The sequence below is a fragment of the Mesocricetus auratus genome, unplaced genomic scaffold, assembly GCF_017639785.1.
Source record: "Mesocricetus auratus isolate SY011 unplaced genomic scaffold, BCM_Maur_2.0 Super-Scaffold_100043, whole genome shotgun sequence".
Taxonomy (NCBI): domain Eukaryota; kingdom Metazoa; phylum Chordata; class Mammalia; order Rodentia; family Cricetidae; genus Mesocricetus; species Mesocricetus auratus.
The window spans coordinates 6,598,046-6,615,152 of record NW_024429220.1 but is presented as its reverse complement, the minus strand read 5'-3'; the positions used below and the strand labels follow the sequence as shown (position 1 = coordinate 6,615,152).

Below are 17,107 nucleotides of genomic sequence, written 5' to 3'. Positions count from 1 at the left end.
ACCCTGGAACTTTTTCAATTATAGCTAAGAGATGCCAGTTAGTGTACTTGCTGGAATCCAAATCCTCTTGAGTTTTAAGCGAATAAAGAGAAAACGTATTGACCTGAGAGATTTATAAGTCCCCAAGAGTGCTGATGGACCAGAGACAGCACATTCACGATGGAAACCCCTGGTGTCCTTAGTCCCACCTAATATCATAGAGCCCATTTCCTCCGACTAACTTCTGCCCCGTTCTATGCAGCTGGCTAACCCAAAGAACAGAAGCCCCGAAACTTTCTGTGCTTCAACGGTCTTTGCCTGATAAATTTCCAAGCAATGGAGTTAACCTAGTCCTTAAGACTTATGAGTAAGAAAGGCATGCAGGCCCTATTTTCCCTTTAGCCATCCAAATGCAAGAGCAGCCAAGCATTATGTCTTACATGTATTATCCATCAGCACTGCAAGATGTGGGCATCCCAGGGTGCACCGTTCAGTGGGTTGCAGTTTGACCTACAAAGGCATTCTTTCATGAAAAGAGGAAATGGTCGTCTTTCTTAGTTGTTACAGATTCAGGAGTGTTCTCCACTCCTAAAACAGCATTGGATACAAAAGAACTTTTCATATTCCGTACAGATGGATTCAAACCTGATAAAAGAATGGAAGGAAAACGTACCTGTACAAACCAGAATGTATGATCAATGAGGGCAGACAGTCCCACCACATAAAAGTCAGTACCATCCAATGGTGGCGGCACATTCCTTTAATCCCAGCAGGCAGGAGGCAGAGGCAGGCAGATCTCTGTGAATGTGAGGCCAGCCTGGTCTACAGAGTGAGTTCTAAGACAGTCACTGCTACAAAAAGAAACCCTGTCTCAGAGAGAGAGAGACAGAGACAGAGACATAGAGAGGTCAGTATCAAGTGCTTAGCTAGAATATTGCCAGCATGTGAGGAGTCAGTCATGCCCACAGTCTGCTAGAGAAAACAGTGTTACGTAGCTCCTTGCACAGTGGCTAGGCTCACCCTTGGGAACAGCTTCGTGTTTGCATCCCATAGCCAAGGCAGAAGAGTAATAATCCTGCATCTTGGCTTAAGCAAAGGATATTATTAACTGAAGCTCTGAGCTGTCTGAGGATGCCACCTCAACCCCAGTTTCCTTGTAACCCTGAGCTAGAAAAGAACTCCCAGCATTGTGCTTGCAGCTGCAGGAGGGAGAGCAGAAACACACCAAGCAAGGCATGAGGGAAAGGCATTGGTTAAGCACTGTGGCAAGGCCATGAATTGTTAGACGTGAAAGAAAAACAAAAATGATTGGAACATGGCATTTCATAGCAACTTTCAATCCTGGAAGCTTATGATCATGGTGTGTAAAGGAGGGAGTAAATGAGGTGGTATTTTTCATTGCACTACCCAAATACCTCTTAGATTCCAAATTCAAAATGATACAATTTCTTCTTTCCATCTAAATGAAAAGATGAGCTAATAGACTCAACACTGTGCTCTCTCTCCTCTCTCTCTCTCCTCTCTCCTCTCCTCTCCTCTCCTCTCTCTCTCTCCTCTCCTCTCCTCCTCTCCTCCTCTCCTCCTCGCCTCCTCTCTCCTCTCTCCTCTCTCCTGTCTCCTCTCTCCTCTCTCCTCTCTCCTCTCTCCTCTCTCTCTCCTCTCTCCTCTCTCCTCTCTCCTCTCTCTCTCCCCCCCTCTCTCTCTCTCTCTGCAACATAAGAATAATCTTATGAGAGACCGATGGCATCCAGTCTGAGGATTCGTAGGGACAGGATTGCCCCTTGGGTCTGAGGATTCAGTAGAGATAGTGGTTTCTTGTGACTGACTCCTTTACTTCTCTGACCTTTCAGAATTTACCCTGATGTCTGACACCTGTTTTTTATTATTAAGACCAATTAGAATTTACCCTGATATCTGACGCCTGTTTTTTATTATTAAGACCAACTAGAATTTGCGCTACAAAACCCAGTACATTATAGGCACTCAATATATGTTTGCTATCTCAGCTATTAATGACAGTGGTCTGTAATAAACATGAAGTAGAGAAAAAAAATATTTTTCCTGGCTAATAAAGCTTTTGGCCTTTGTTAGTTGATAATTAGGAAATCAGTTTGTGCTGTCACAGCCACAGCCTACTGAAGAGTCACTTTGGTCAGCAGGCTCAACTGAGAAACTAAAAGCCTGTTTGGACCTTGGGATCTTCGCACAGCTAAATGTACTGGCTGTCACCACAATCCTCTATATACAGGAACAAAACAGCCTTCTGTGATGTCGGTCCCGGGCAACCAGAAATAGTTAATTAGCAGAAAAAATTACTAAAGCTAATGTGATCGTTTTCATCGTTGTGTGGTTTCTCTGCATGAGTGGTTGCAGTCTAGGCATGGGGACCCGCCTTCATTCTGCCTTATTTAACTCGGCCAACTGGGGTGTTGGGTCAGCCTGAATGAGAACCTCCTGGGGCTGGCAGAGCAGGCAAAGCAGTCATGAGTTCCCAAGACTCCTCGGAGCCCTGGAAAAGTTAGCTGCTAGTTCTTGGCCTCCAGCAGGAGCGCTTGGCACATTTGTCATCCTTTTCCTCCTCACTTCTCCACAACACGCTGTGATCAAAGGAGACTTTAAAACGCCAGTAGTGGACAGAGCTATCATTTTGCACCACTTTTAATAATAGCCACAAGAAGTATGAACTGGAGGTGGGGTGATAAAGTTGGGATGCTCAAACGCAGGGAGTGAAGGACACTGGGGAAGGAGACCGCGTCCTTTTGTCCTTTTAAGCTCTTCATGTGGAATGACCACTGCATCTCTGCAACCTGGTTAATTAATGCAAGGTGAGTATAGACAATAGACGTAATTCTGCAGATGGCTTAAGGTTCCTTTCTCTTTTTTTTCCAGGAGGGATTAAGAATGCTTATTTCAAGAGATCTAGATTGCACCAATACCATGTATGTCCAGTTTTCACTCAGATTTATAGCAAAAGGTAAGCTATCCCCATGGTATGCATCATTTTCCTTCAATAAAATAGTCCTGTGCGTAGTCTCTCCCCCATAAAAAGACGGCCCCGTTAAGCGCCCTTAAACTTCTCTGTTCACACGTGAGCTTTATACAGTTCCCCTCACCACAGTGGTGTGATGACTGCTGTTCTAGCAGTTTAAAAGACGTGGTTACCGTGCGAGTTAGCAAACTTGCCACCGTGTCCTTCAGTCATCCACCACTGCTTCCTAGTTACCAGAATTTTAAGTTAAAACGTAATCTTTTATGAGCATTTGGGGTTTATTTTACAGATGTGACTCCTCCCAAAATGCTACTTAGTCTTTCTGATGTTTCATATTTAAATAAATAAATTTCTTTAAAAATGATGTCACTATGGATATGTTTTTTTCGAGTGATTTTTTTATTTATAGTCCCTTGATTTAAATGTTTCAATGTTTGCAAAAATGTGATGTCAGAAGAATGGTAAGTTTTAATTTGGTATCTCCTAGGTATAGGACAGAGCGAGAGGAAGAAAGGAATGAAGAAAGGAAGGAGAAAGGGAGAGGGAGGAAGAGGGAGAGAGAGGGAAGGGAGAGAGAGCAGGCACACATGTGTCATGTGCATATCTAAGAGAAAGGATGTCTACATGTCCATACTTTTTAAAATATATTCATTTCCAAGCTCTGCCCACAGTCACTTTCAGTTGCCACTGACGTGTTTGGAGCGGAGAGTCTCTGTGTAAGTGTAAGCAGGCTCGTGCTGACGCAGGAAGAAGCAGCTGGGAGCAGAGTATGCCTTCATCCCAGGGCGCTTTATGCCTGTGCTGTCTCCTCTAGGTACTCCAGAGAGGTCTCACTCCATCCTATTACAGTTCTCTGTCAATGGAGGAATCATCTGGCACCTGATGGATGAGTTCTACTTCCCCCAAACGACCAGTATACTTTTCATCAATGTTCCCTTGCCAAATAGCGCCCAGACCAATGCTACGAGATTCAGACTCTGGCAGCCATACAGTAACGGTAAAAATGCATGCGTTCTATTTTGATCAAAATGGACGGCCACGTGTTAATGTTCGTGTCCCTAAGACGTGGAGAAAGGATTGCCTGAGAGACACCTACCACTCCTATTTTACATGCTTCCCTTTTGATCATTTTCAGTAAATATTCAGCTTTATGTATTTTTGTCACCTTGTCATAGTTGACTGATAAATTCTTGTTTTAGCTTGTCTTCATTTGATTTGGGCCGAGACATCTTTCTCTCTCCTCAGGCTGCCCCAAAACTCACTATATAGCTCAGCACAGTTTTGATTTCAAGATTCTCTTGCCTCAGCCCCCAAGTTGCCAGGGTTACAGTGTGGTCACAGAGCTTAGTGTTTTGTTTTGCTTTGTTTTTTAATAATCCGTGTTTACCATTAGTTGCTCACCAAAAGCAACTAACTGGGAATGTACCATTCTTCTGAATGGCATTCCGTTAGTGGAACAGATGATTGTAGAATACCAAGAAAAGTGACAGGAGCTGAGACCAAACAGGGTCTTAACCTCCTTGTCACATCCATTTGCTTCAACATTACACCAGACAAACACAGCATTTAACAAGGTTTCACATTTACACAGGACTTTTCAAATCTCTAACTTTGACTACTTCTTATGGTGCTATTATTAATACTGAATCTAAACAGCCAGAGTTTGCCAAAACATGCATCTATCTAACTGCCTAAATAAGTACAATTATACCATATGAGGCAGAAGTAACAGAAGCAGGTAGGAAAAATATACTTCTATCTCTAAAATTTAACCTATATATTTCTTTTATAATAAGATATGCCTTTAATCAGGAGTCAGAGGCAGGCAGATCTCTGTGAGTTCGAGACCAGCCTGGTCTACAAGAGCTAGTTCCAGAACAGCCTCCAAAGCCACAGAGAAACCCTGTATCAAAAAAACAAAAACAAAATTCCAATATGTTGTAAGAGATAAAAATGGATTCATATATGAGATGGCATAAAGTATATATGAAATTATATAAAGTGTATATGTTATGAAATATATTTTACCAGATATTTTATATGCATGAATCTTACTTAAGGATCAAACAAAACTCTGAAAATGAAATATACCCAGTTTCAAAGCCTCATGTTATGTCTGAAATGCTCGGTTCATTTTTTTATTGTATTTATCAAACACTTTCAAACCAAGAACATGAAAGAAAGCTACTAGAAGTAGGGTCGTGATAGAAGTGAAGAGAGACAGGTGGACGGTTTCATTAAAGAAATATGGCGCTGCTCCGTAGACGGGAGGACAGTGCGCGTGCACACGCTGCTCCGTAGACGGGAGGACAGTGCGCGTGCACACGCTGCTCCGTAGACGGGAGGACAGTGCGCGTGCACACGCTGCTCAGAAGACGGGAGGACAGTGCGCGTGCACAAGCTGCTCAGTAGACAGAAGGGTAGTGCGCGTGCACACGCTGCTCAGAAGACGGGAGGACAGTGTGCGTGCACACGCTGCTCCGTAGATCTCCCTGAGGTTAGGACGGGTGTCCTGAGCTCTGTCCTTTACCATGGCTGCGAGATCATTTTCCTCCACTTGGATGGCTGTGAATGAACTGCCGTGTGGCTTGTGAGTTTTGCCTAGAGAGCGCATGTTGAGGCCCTTGTCGCTGAGATCCTGCTGCTAATTGCTTTCTTTCAATGAGCAAATTCGGTTTCCTTCTTTGGAAAAAACTGTATTTATCTGAAACTGTCTCAGGTAAGAAAGAAGAAATCTGGATTGTGGATGACTTCGTCGTCGATGGGAATAATTTGAACAACCCTGTGCTGCTTCTGGATACATTTGACTTCGGGCCCCGAGAGGACAACTGGTTCTTCTACCCGGGTGGGAACATCGGTCTTTACTGTCCTTACTCTTCAAAGGGAGCTCCGTAAGTGTTTCCCTGCAAAGCTAGAGGTAAACCATGCCTCCCTACCAATCAGCAGGAAGTCTTGCCTAAACAATTTCCTTTTGCTCTCTTCATAACCAGTGAGGAAGATTCAGCCATGGTGTTTGTTTCAAATGAAGTTGGTGAGCATTCCATTACCACCCGTGACCTAAATGTAAATGAGAACACCATCATTCAGTTTGAGGTATTGACTCTGTTCTATTAGAAATACTTTAAATTTTATCTTGAACAAAACCTCCGTGAGAAGAGGGAAGTCTTAGATAATTCCCTGGTTTTGTATAAGGTCATAAAAGGTTTGTGTGTCATAACTTACTTTTATTATCAGACCAATTTATTATACTAATGTTTGTTTCAGAAATAGTTTCTTGTAACATCGAATCCCTCCTACCTACTATATAAGTGATGAAATTAGTTACTTTAAAATTATAAAATGTGAAAGAGGGCTTTTGTGGTCTTGTTATGGTTCACAGTTCTTATATAAAATTAGAATTTCTTAGGACCTAGGCCAACCTAAGTAGTCTATACTGTACCAGGTTACTCGTAGACTGTTTAACATGCTACTATGAATTTTACATATAAAACAGTCTCACACTATTTTTACAATATTAAATATACTTAATGTATGTAGACATTTCATGCATTCACTATATTTGTTAAGAAAGTAAGTCCATAATTGAAACATTTACGCATTTAAAACACTTGGGGAAAACAGAATAAAAGGTTCGTTGTGCCAGTGTTCTGGGAGGTGAGTGACGTTACTCTGATATCTATGGGTTAAATACTGAGAACAAGTAGCACTTTAGTCTCTTTTAGGAACTGAGGTGGAAGTTAGTGCCTGTAGTTGAAAAATTCATCAAATCCCATTGTTTTTCTGTCAGAAGATAAAGGGATGGCCGTCTCCCTTCTGTGCCCTGCCCCGCCCCCACTCACTCACTGCATATTAACAGCGTTATAGTAAGAAAATACAGAGGTCGGGCACAGAAAGAGTCACATGCACCTAGCAGAAAGGGGCTAACCGGGAAGGAAGCAAGGAAGGAAGGAAGGAAGCAAAAGAGGAAGGAAGCAAGGAAGGGGAAGGAGTAAGGAAAAGGAAAGGTCAAAGGTTACAAATATGCCCTTGGATTGGAAGAAGAATCTAGATATCCAGTGCCCAACGTGTGGGTTAGACTTTTAGGTACTGTGATACATACTGGAAATTACAAAGCAGATTTTAGATTCTCTGACCACACAGCAGGCACATGTGTGTACAAGAATACATGCACAAAGTAACTACAGAAGTGAGCACATTGATTTTCTTAACTGTAATTGTCATTTCATCACATATACTATCTCAAAATGCTGTCTATCTTGAATATTTACAATTTTTGAAAATCTTTCCCGTAGTTGATAAAAAAATAGCCATGATTGTATTCTGTGTTGTTTTTATGTTGAATGTGTGTTGACATTCAAAACTTTTGGGGTTATCTATAAGGAGGAAGAAAATAAGATGTTACTGCCTGGTACCTGATAAGGAACCTAGAAGTGAGGCAGGAAACACTCTTTCATATTATTTTCTTGACTTGATGATGATTTTTTTTAAAAACTGGGTTCCAGGCTAGCCTGGTATACAGAGCAAGTTCCAGGACAGCCTCCAAAACAATACAGAAAAACCCTGTCTCGAACCCCCCCCAAAAGAAATTAAATTAAAAAATTGGTCAAAGGTAAAATCTGGAATTATTTCAACCTTTCCCTTGTCCATTTTCTATTTCTTATGAGAGAAACTGCTTTTTATGAGACCTTTTTAAGGTTCCTCATGAAGAAACCGTAATTTAGAGGTAATATACAATGTTACTTATGCAAAATAGAACTTCCAGAGTTACATATTTTAGTGTGACACTCCCCAAGGAATAAGCGGGCTCCAGGAAATATGGCTGCTGTAGTGGCTTGTTACTCTGAGGTAATCTGTGTCTCTCTCTCCCCAAGATCAATGTTGGATGCTCCACGGACAGCTCGTCGGCCGATCCGGTCAGACTGGAGTTTTCCAGGGACTTCGGAGCCACCTGGCACCTGCTGCTGCCCCTCTGCTACCACAGCAGCGGCCACATGAGCTCTCTGTGCTCCACTGAGCACCACCCCAGCAGCGCCTACTACGCGGGGACCACTCAGGGCTGGAGGAGGGAGGTTGTGCACTTCGGGAAGCTGCACCTTTGCGGGTGAGGGTCCGGTGCTCGGCACCGCGTTTGTCTCCATTGCGCCGATCTGACCTTCAGGGCAGCTTCACTTGCCAGTATCAGGAAGAAAATTCTTCCTTGTGCTTCTTTTCGGGTCTCACCTGAAACAGAGCAGTAGACCTTTAAAGCAGGAAAAGGAGATAACACATTATAATATATCATGCATAATTTGAGGATAGACGGGAGGGTGTGCTGTGGAGAGCTTGAGATCTATTTCCCATGCATCCTTAACAAGTCAAAAGGAAGCAAGATAATACATTTTTCTCATTATTTTGACCCTCTTCCCACGGGCTCTCACCTCATACTGTAAATACAGTAACAATGCAAAGCATTCATTCTGTACATCCCCATGGGCGTGTGTAGCAGATGGACACCCACAGCCAATTCCTGGTGTCTCATAAAAGGCGTTAGCACGTTTCCCCTTGAGCATTTTTACTTTTACAACCTCTCTCAGCATTCTTGCAGTGTTATACTTGTCTCTTCTGTTAAAAAGCGATGGAAGGTAAAGGACTTCAACTCTCATAGATGGGAAATAAAGATGATAATTTTAAAAAATAAGCCTTATAACATGAGAAAGGGAACAGAGAGAGGATGGCAACAAATCAGCCGGTCTAGGAATTTATTTCTTTTCTTTTAGAACAGTGGTTCGTAGCCTACCTAACGCTGTGACCCTTTAATGCAGTCCCTCATGTTGGGTGACCCCCAACCATAACATTACTTTGCTTCTACTTCATAGCTGTAGTTTTGCTACTGTTGTGAATATCCATGTTTCTGTGATGGTCTTGGACCACTACTGTGGCCCCTAAAGGACTCATGGCCCACAGGTTGGGAATGACTGTTTTAGAATAATACCCATTCTTTCAGAGTATGTCAAAAAGAAGAAAGCACTACTGTTGTACCTTTGAGATGGAGACAGATGTCTAATCCTTGTGTTCAACTAGGCATAATTAGACCTCTTCTGTCTATAAGCAAAACTTATAACTGATACTCTTCCAAAAGAGTGAAAGTGCATTTTTAAAAGTTGGCATTGTCTTGGTGCATAATCAACCTCACTAGAGTGGTTTTCTGATTTGATTATTAAGAGCTCAAATACGTTCTGTTGCTGACTGTGAACTTGTTACAGCATGAAGGCAGTATGCTTATAGAATACCTGGTGTTTTCTTCACATGCAAGTATCGCTAAACAGAAAAACCTCAAGACACTGAGCTGAAAGTCTGAGTGGGCAGGGAGAATGTCTAGAGATCCCAGGAATGTGGAGCACCACACAGCTTGATGCTGAGCTCCTGTTGCTTAACAGAAGAAACAGACAGGGGGCAGTATCTCAGCAAAAAGAAAGTCTACCTGAAACCAGTAATTTTTCACTTAGAATATGGAAGAATTTATGAAAAGACGCCAAGGAGTTCGTGATCCTTGTTTTTATTATTCTGCCATCAGCAGGAGCTCTTGATTCCAAATCTCCCCCCCCAAAAATCAGAATACTCACTTATGGCCAAAAGTTCAGAGACCACTCCTGACAGACTAGGCATGGGGAAGGTCTGGGGATCAACCACTTAGGCTCTCTGATGGTCTGACTGTGGTGTCACTCAGAAATTCAGATGGTGAAATCCTAGCCCTTAAGTTCATATCATTAGGAAGTGTAGCCTTGGTCATTGGCCATGAATGAGATTACAGATCTCATAAGGGAGGTCTCAGAAAATCACTTTGTCTCTTGTACCACACAAAGACACAACTCAGCAAGAGGACACCAAGTGTGAACTGTGAAGTAAGTCCTTAGCAGATCCCCTGCTAGCTTCTTGGTCTTGGACCAAGCTTCTGCAGTGATTAGAAAAAAATAAATGTCATAGTTTATGAGCTACTTAATTCATGCCGTTTTATAGCCGTTGAACCAGAGTGAAACAGACACTTTTGACCAAAGTGGTCCCTAAACTCCATCATGCAGATGCTGAGAAGTCCCCAGTCCCTCTTCAGTGGGTTTCTGCCTTTCTCTGACTTCCTAGTTAAGAACAGACCCGAAGAGAGGTTGCAGCTATGATTATGGTGTTTCCTTTAAGACATGCTTCAGCAAGTTCCCACATGCAAATGATCTTACCTGAAATACTTGAAGTAAGCCAAGATATCTGGGGGTAAAAGACCAGGCAGGGTTGCCCACACCAAGAGGACCAAGCTACAGGGCCAAGACTAACGGAGTAACATCCTCCGGGCCAGCCTCACATAGAAATCATAGCAGCATGTCTTGGAGATGTAACAAGGGAAATATGGATATCTCTTTTACCCACTAGAGGAAATCCATTTCTGAAAAAAAGCAAGACCTTCATAGGGTAAAGAATTGAGACTAGTGTGTTGCCTGTATTTCCTGTCATTTTATTTCTATGAAAAGGAATTAAATTGGTTAGGATTCATGCCCACACTCCGAACTGTAGCAACCCAAACCATTTTCAACCATATCTGAGAAGGCAAGAATTTGTCTTCATAATACTGCCTCATCTTTGTCTCAAGAAAAGAATTAGTCTGTTCTTAAAACCTACACAGGCATGAACTGCCAGAAGGCAAAAGTGAAAATTCCTCCAACTCAGTGAACCAATGCTTGGTTTGCATTCAACATGGGACATAATAGCACAAATGTCACTTGCTAAAGTGTGTGTGTGTGTGTGTGATGCTAAATTACCATTTTCTGTGACAATGGACACTGGATACACACATGAGCTCACACAAACACAATTAAATATATACCGCTTTGTTTTCAGTGCCTTTGTTTTTACATTTTTTACATTTTAAATTAAAATATAATTGTATCACTTGTTTCTTCTCCTCCCTCCAGCCCCTTCTGTGCCCCCTCCCTCCAGCTCCTCCCAAGCCCCCCCTCTCAAATCCACAGTCCCTACATACTGTTTACATTCCAAACATAAGTGTTGGATTTCCACGTAATTTTATTCGCATCTCTGTGTGTCCTTTCAGTCTGGAGTCTTTGTCTTGAAAATGTCCTAATTGTCTTTGCTCTGTGCAGTCTCATAGTGAAAGTCAACCAGAGTGCCCATTGATGGAGGCAGTGTGATGTGCTCAAAATTCTACGTGTGTGTTTTAGAAAGCAGGTGCTTTGAACGGTGCTGGCTTGAGAGCGAGAGCTGACATTTACAAGGGGGGTGGCAGTGAGAATTTCTCAAAATGAGATTTCAGCCGAAGGGAACCACAGCAAAACCAGGCTCTTTAGCCCATTTGTCATAGCATTTACAGTTTCTGTGCCAAGGAGGGTGAACACTAATAAATGCCCAACCAAGGTGCCTCATTTGTATTCAGAATATTTGAATAAATAAGTTCAAAAAATCCATGTAGGTTTTCATTAAAAGGAAAACTCCCAGCATTTCCCTCAGCTCAGCAGTCTGAAAGTTCAAAAGGTAAGAAATGCATTTGCCAAGACTAAACTTTGACAAGCATGGGAGAACCTGGTTTAATTATGTGCCGGCATCTCAGGGGCAGCTTTGATTCTTGATAGAAACAGTGAACCTGTATATGAGAACTTGACTCATCTGCCCGTATTGTCAACTACACAGAGACTTAATAAACCCCCTCTCCTCGCCCATTCCCAACCCTAGTGCTCCACTTCTAAACTGTTTCTCAAATTCAAAATATTCAGAATTTAGCTTGTGTGCTAACTAGAAGACAGATAAATTCATGGGGCACAAAAATAAGTGCCCATGACCTATTTAATGCCTAACTCTAAGATAATTCCATCTTCCTTGAACTAAGTTTTATACATGTTTTAAAAAATATGTTGTTTCTGAACTTCTGGTTAAATATATAGATTATTTCCAGTGGCATGATTGTCCCTTGAGATAATTCACTTGCTAATTTTGATGATGGTGATGATTTGGGGGGCTGGGGGCAGGGCAGTGGTTAGTTAGTTGGTTGTTTGGGTTGGTTTTACGGTTTTCATATTTTTTTAAAAATAGAGTCAGTGCTGGCCTAGAACTCTCTGTGTATCCAGACTGGCCTCAAACTCATGGGAGTTCTTCTATCTCCATCTTTTGGGTGCTGAGATTACAGATGTGAGCCACCAAACCAGGTGTGTTTGCTTTTATTTTTTTAAATGGGCATAAGAACCAGCAAACCAAAAACAAATCTTATTTTCTTACCTTTTTCTCTTAAAATTTACTGAGCAACTACTGTGTCAAAAACACGCTACTGGGCACCATGAAAGGGTATGATAAAGGAGGCGTAGGCATTAGTTGCTACAAGCTCTCTGCTAATAGATGCAATGGCCATGTTTTAAGTCATTCCAGCTGTAGCACTGTAATAATGCAGTTGTGGAAAAGCCTGACCATGTACCCTAAGACCCAGCAATTCCACTACCACCCTGCCCAGACTGGAAATAGGTACTTAAACAAATACTGTACTACCCGTATGTTGACAGCAGCACTGTTCTCAACAGCTAGAAGCTGGAAACCATCAAAGCAATTAATGAGGAAAGAGGTAGATACCATGATGGAGCGTTAGGGGAAACGAGTCTGGTGAAACCATCAAAGCAATGAATGAGGAAAGCGATACCGTGATGGAGCGTTAGGAGGAACGAGTCTGGTACTTGCTAGCAGTGAAGGGACCTTGAAAACATCAGTGCTGAGTGAATATAGCTGGACACAAACCATATGCTGCGTAGCTCCATTGCTGTGGCATACTCAGAATGGGTAAATTCACAAGAGGGGTCGGCAGCTGCCCGGGAGAGGAGCTGTGGATGGGCTGCTGGGGTTTCCTCTCAGGGTACTGGGACGCCTTGGAACTAGATAAAGGAAGACAACACTGTTGGTGTATACATATCACAGGACTGTGCATTTTAAATGGCTCGTGGTTGACAAAGTTAGGAAGGTTCTAGAGAAACAGTGACCCGACTATCAAGAGAAAAAATGGTTTTCTCCTGAAGTGGCAAGCCTCATTTTCTTCCCTCATATTTTCTTCCTCTTGAGTTGATACATAAGTAGCAATTTCCCATCGTTTGTGGACCAAATTGCTAAAGATGTACTCTGTTGAATAGCTTTGAGACTCTGTACCTCGTTTTCCAGGTCTGTTCGCTTCCGGTGGTACCAGGGATTTTACCCCGCTGGCTCGCAGCCGGTCACATGGGCCATCGATAATGTCTACATCGGTCCCCAGTGTGAAGAGATGTGCAGCGGTCACGGGAGCTGCGTCAATGGAACCAGGTGTATCTGCGACCCGGGCTACTCTGGTCCGACCTGCAAAATAAGCACCAAAAACCCTGATTTTCTCAAAGATGACTTTGAAGGTAAGCTTCTCTCATAAATTCTGTGTAGTTTTTGGAAGAATTTACATGTAAGCACAGCCCGTGATGGCAAATTAACTGCTCATGGATATTCTAATATTGTGACAAATGCAAATACAAAAAAAATCCATTTCTTTCTGATTTTTATAGGAGTACACTTTGAAACGGTGGTTAATGAGGGAGAATAAGGCTTTAATTGATAAAGGTTATTTTTACTACCCTTTTATAAAATTTATTTTACTTTCAATACATAGATTGAATCATTACTATTCTGATAGTAATGATGGAATAAATTATACACATGAGAATATAAGAAAAATCAAACACATTTCTTTAATTAATTAGATTTAAATATATTCAAATAATTATATTTAACTTTTAAAATATATTTTAGTAGCTCTTTGAGAGTTTTATACACGTGTTTTGATCATATTCACCCTCCTTCCTCTAACTCCTCCCTAGATCCCCTTATCCACGCTCTCCCCTTCCCACCCAGCTTTGAGTCCTTTTGGTCCCAAGTTTCTACTGCTGGAACGTTCTTGGATGTGGGCCTTCCATTGGGGACAGTCTCATGAAGAGCTGTCCTCTATGGAGAAACCTGATCTCCCTCTCACATCAGCTGACAACTGCCAGTAGCTGCTTGGCTAGGGCGGGCGTTCATGCCCTATTCCCTTCTTCATGCTGGCACTTGGCTGGCTGGGCATGTCCCTGTCTTGTGCACGCTGCCACAAGTACTATATTTGCAACACTTTCTATACTACACCTAATTTCTGACTGATGGAGAGTCCTTCTGTGTATATGTTGTGCTATTGGTTGATAAATAAAGCACTGTTGGGCAATAGGGAAGCAAGATAGGTGGGACTAGGAGTCAAGGATTCTGGGAAATGTAGTCAAGAGGAGAGAGTTGCCATGTGATCCCGGGAAGAGAGGACGCAGGAGGCTGCATCCTCGGTAAGATAAGACCTTATAAAACTATATGTTAGTAATTATGGGTTAAAAATTAAGTCAGAGCTAGCCAATAAGAAACCATAGGAAACAGCCAAAAGCTTCATAATTAGTATAGTGTCTCATGTATTATTTGGGGGCAGAGACAGTGGTGGGACCCAGGCAGCTGACAGGAAAGAATGCACGTTACATATGACAAATGGCAATTGAGAGAATATATTTAAAGAATAGGCTTGGATATGAGGACCAAGTTTTCAGAAATCTTAGTTCCATCAACTCTTCGGGCAGCCCCTCCTCCTTTTCCACACCTTCATTTTACATCACTACATACGACAACAGTGTTACAACAGAGAAGAATGTATATTATATACTAGTGATTGGGGAGGCGCAGCTAAATTATAGAATCACCATTGCCAAAGGTTGTATTAAGTATATTCATGTGGTGGTCACATATACCAGCTACCTATGTCAATGTAATCAACCAGAAGACTTTGTGTTCCTCTATTTTCTATAAGACCTTTAGTATATTAATGGTTTTATAATACATTTTAAAACTAGATTTAGGTACAAACATATGGTGAAACATTACACTGCCATAAAATATTTGAACTATCAATATATGCTACAATGTGTATGAACCTTGAAAATAATACAATAAATAAAAGAAGCCAGACAAAAAAAACATCCTTTGCATATGCTGTTTATGTGAAACATCCCAAATAAGCTGAGCTTGGAGGAAGAAAGCAGACCAGCCGGTTGCAGGGATACAGGAGAGAAGGAAGCTAGTGCCTTGTTGATGCAGGCTTCTTCCTGCAGGGATGAAATCTTAAAAGTGGTTACTAGCAGGGGCTGGAGAGGTGGCTCAGAGGTTAAGAGCGCTAACTGCTCTTCCAGAGGTCCTGAGTTCAATTCCCAGCAACCACATGGTGGCTCACAAGCATCTACAATTCAGTCTGGTGCCCTCTTCTGGCAGAACACTGTATATGTAATAAATAAGTAAATCTTTTAAAAAAAAAGTGATTACTAGCGAAGGCTTCACATCAGGAATAGACTATACACCAGTGGATAATTCACTTCTGAAGTGTTAGTACAGTAAACATGCTTTGTGTATCTTACCACAATGAAAAACCCAACTCTAAGGTACATATCTGTGTAGATTTGAGGACTGGGTTTGAAAGACCTTTAACAACAACTATTAAATTATATCTAAATTTCTTTGAAAATAGTATGTTCTTCCCTGACTCTGTCCTCACACTAGAAAGGACATAGTGAAGACATTGGGGGTGGGGTGCACACCCCCAGGCTCTCACTCAGTTTTCTTTCCTCTGGCATGGAGAAGCTTGGCTGGGTGAGCCACAGATACCTGGGGAAAAAAAACCTGCTCTGACATGTGAACTTTTATGTTAGTCAAGGCCAAAAACTGAAGAAGTTCATATTATAAAGAGTCCTTTAATCCCAAAAATGCATTTCAGTGTTTATGGCTTGCATTTTCAAACTACACAACACATTGGTCATGTTTCTTTGAAAATATAATGCAGACTTAGGGTCACAGGTAAACTACATTTCCCACTTTCTCAGGTCAACTGGAATCTGATAGATTCTTACTGATGAGTGGTGGGAAGCCTTCTCGGAAGTGCGGGGTCCTCTCCAGTGGGAACAACCTCTTTTTCAATGAAGATGGCTTGCGCATGCTGGTGACACGGGACCTGGATTTATCACATGCGAGGTAATCACGGCAGACAACGGTGGACATCATCAAAGCAGAAGCAGAGAGCTCTCGGGGACAATACCTTCCATGCTGATGTTAGATTTCTCTCTGCTCGGAGCCCCTAACAAGACACGGTTCACATAATTTCTAGCTCAAAACAGACATCATTTCCAATGCCTACATTAGACACAAGACACAGCTAGACAACAACAACAAACAACCCCTAGTATTTGTTACTGCATAGTCTTGAGGCCAGAAGGTGACCCTGCCTTAGAGAAAGTGGCATTGCTTGCCCCTTGCCCACCTCCTACTGACCGCTCTCTTCAGCTCCAGACTCTGGAGAAAGCACGCACGTTTGTTGTACCATCCTAGTAAGAAGCTCAGTCGAGATGCGATGCATCCTCAGGTTATTCATGATTAATTTTATCTCCATTAGCAAATTTAGTTGAGCATATTTGAAGTGCAGCCTTAGCCTTCGTAAGCCCAAATGCTTCACTGCCATTGTAAGAAGTCACTCTCTAAACTGAGCAGAGTCACTCTGGAAAAACATTTTAAACTGGCTCAGAGGATTATGTCCTGTCACAATGTATATCCCTTGATCACTTGATGAGCCAAAACCTCCACTGCAAAATATAAGATACAGCTTAACGTGTGTAAAATGAAACCCTGACCTATTTTTAAATGAACAAGGAAATCATGTTTATTTTTAAAACATTTCAAGTTACTTTAAAATGTATCCTAAAAGTTTGTCTTTCTCCTGACCATCTCAACTATTGATTACAAATAATACGATTCACAAAAAATACAATTATGTCTAAAATAATTTTAGTTACTGAAAGCAAAAGTTTCCTCTGCCCATTCTAATGCACATAGTCTATTTGCTATTCCTTATGTCAGGTTCTTCAATAGCAGTCAGGTCCTCTCATTTAGAAGTTAAGCATTTCTAAATAACTAATCCTGATAGAACTTCCTAAGTAGTAATTTGGTGTTTCTATCACTAAATTAATATAAACAGTTTTCCAATATAAGTAGATAATATACTTAGTTTTTCCTCAGTAATTACTGTTCTTATTTGTGTAAACATCACTAGGCACTAAC

The 17,107-nt window shown here is 41.7% G+C and overlaps 1 protein-coding gene across 5 annotated transcripts in view; it reads left to right on the top strand.

Moving 5' to 3' along the window:
* Reln (reelin) overlaps window positions 1-17,107 on the top strand; it is a 437,778-nt gene that overhangs the window by 358,507 nt on the left and 62,164 nt on the right. For all 5 annotated transcript variants that reach the window (XM_040735124.1, XM_040735123.1, XM_040735122.1 and 2 more), the window contains exons 37-43: window positions 2,869-2,953; window positions 3,783-3,965; window positions 5,688-5,859; window positions 5,959-6,061; window positions 7,840-8,069; window positions 13,139-13,359; window positions 15,880-16,027. In XM_040735124.1, the coding sequence (XP_040591058.1) occupies window positions 2,869-2,953; window positions 3,783-3,965; window positions 5,688-5,859; window positions 5,959-6,061; window positions 7,840-8,069; window positions 13,139-13,359; window positions 15,880-16,027 (1,142 nt within the window). The remainder of the gene's footprint in view (window positions 1-2,868; window positions 2,954-3,782; window positions 3,966-5,687; window positions 5,860-5,958; window positions 6,062-7,839; window positions 8,070-13,138; window positions 13,360-15,879; window positions 16,028-17,107) is intronic.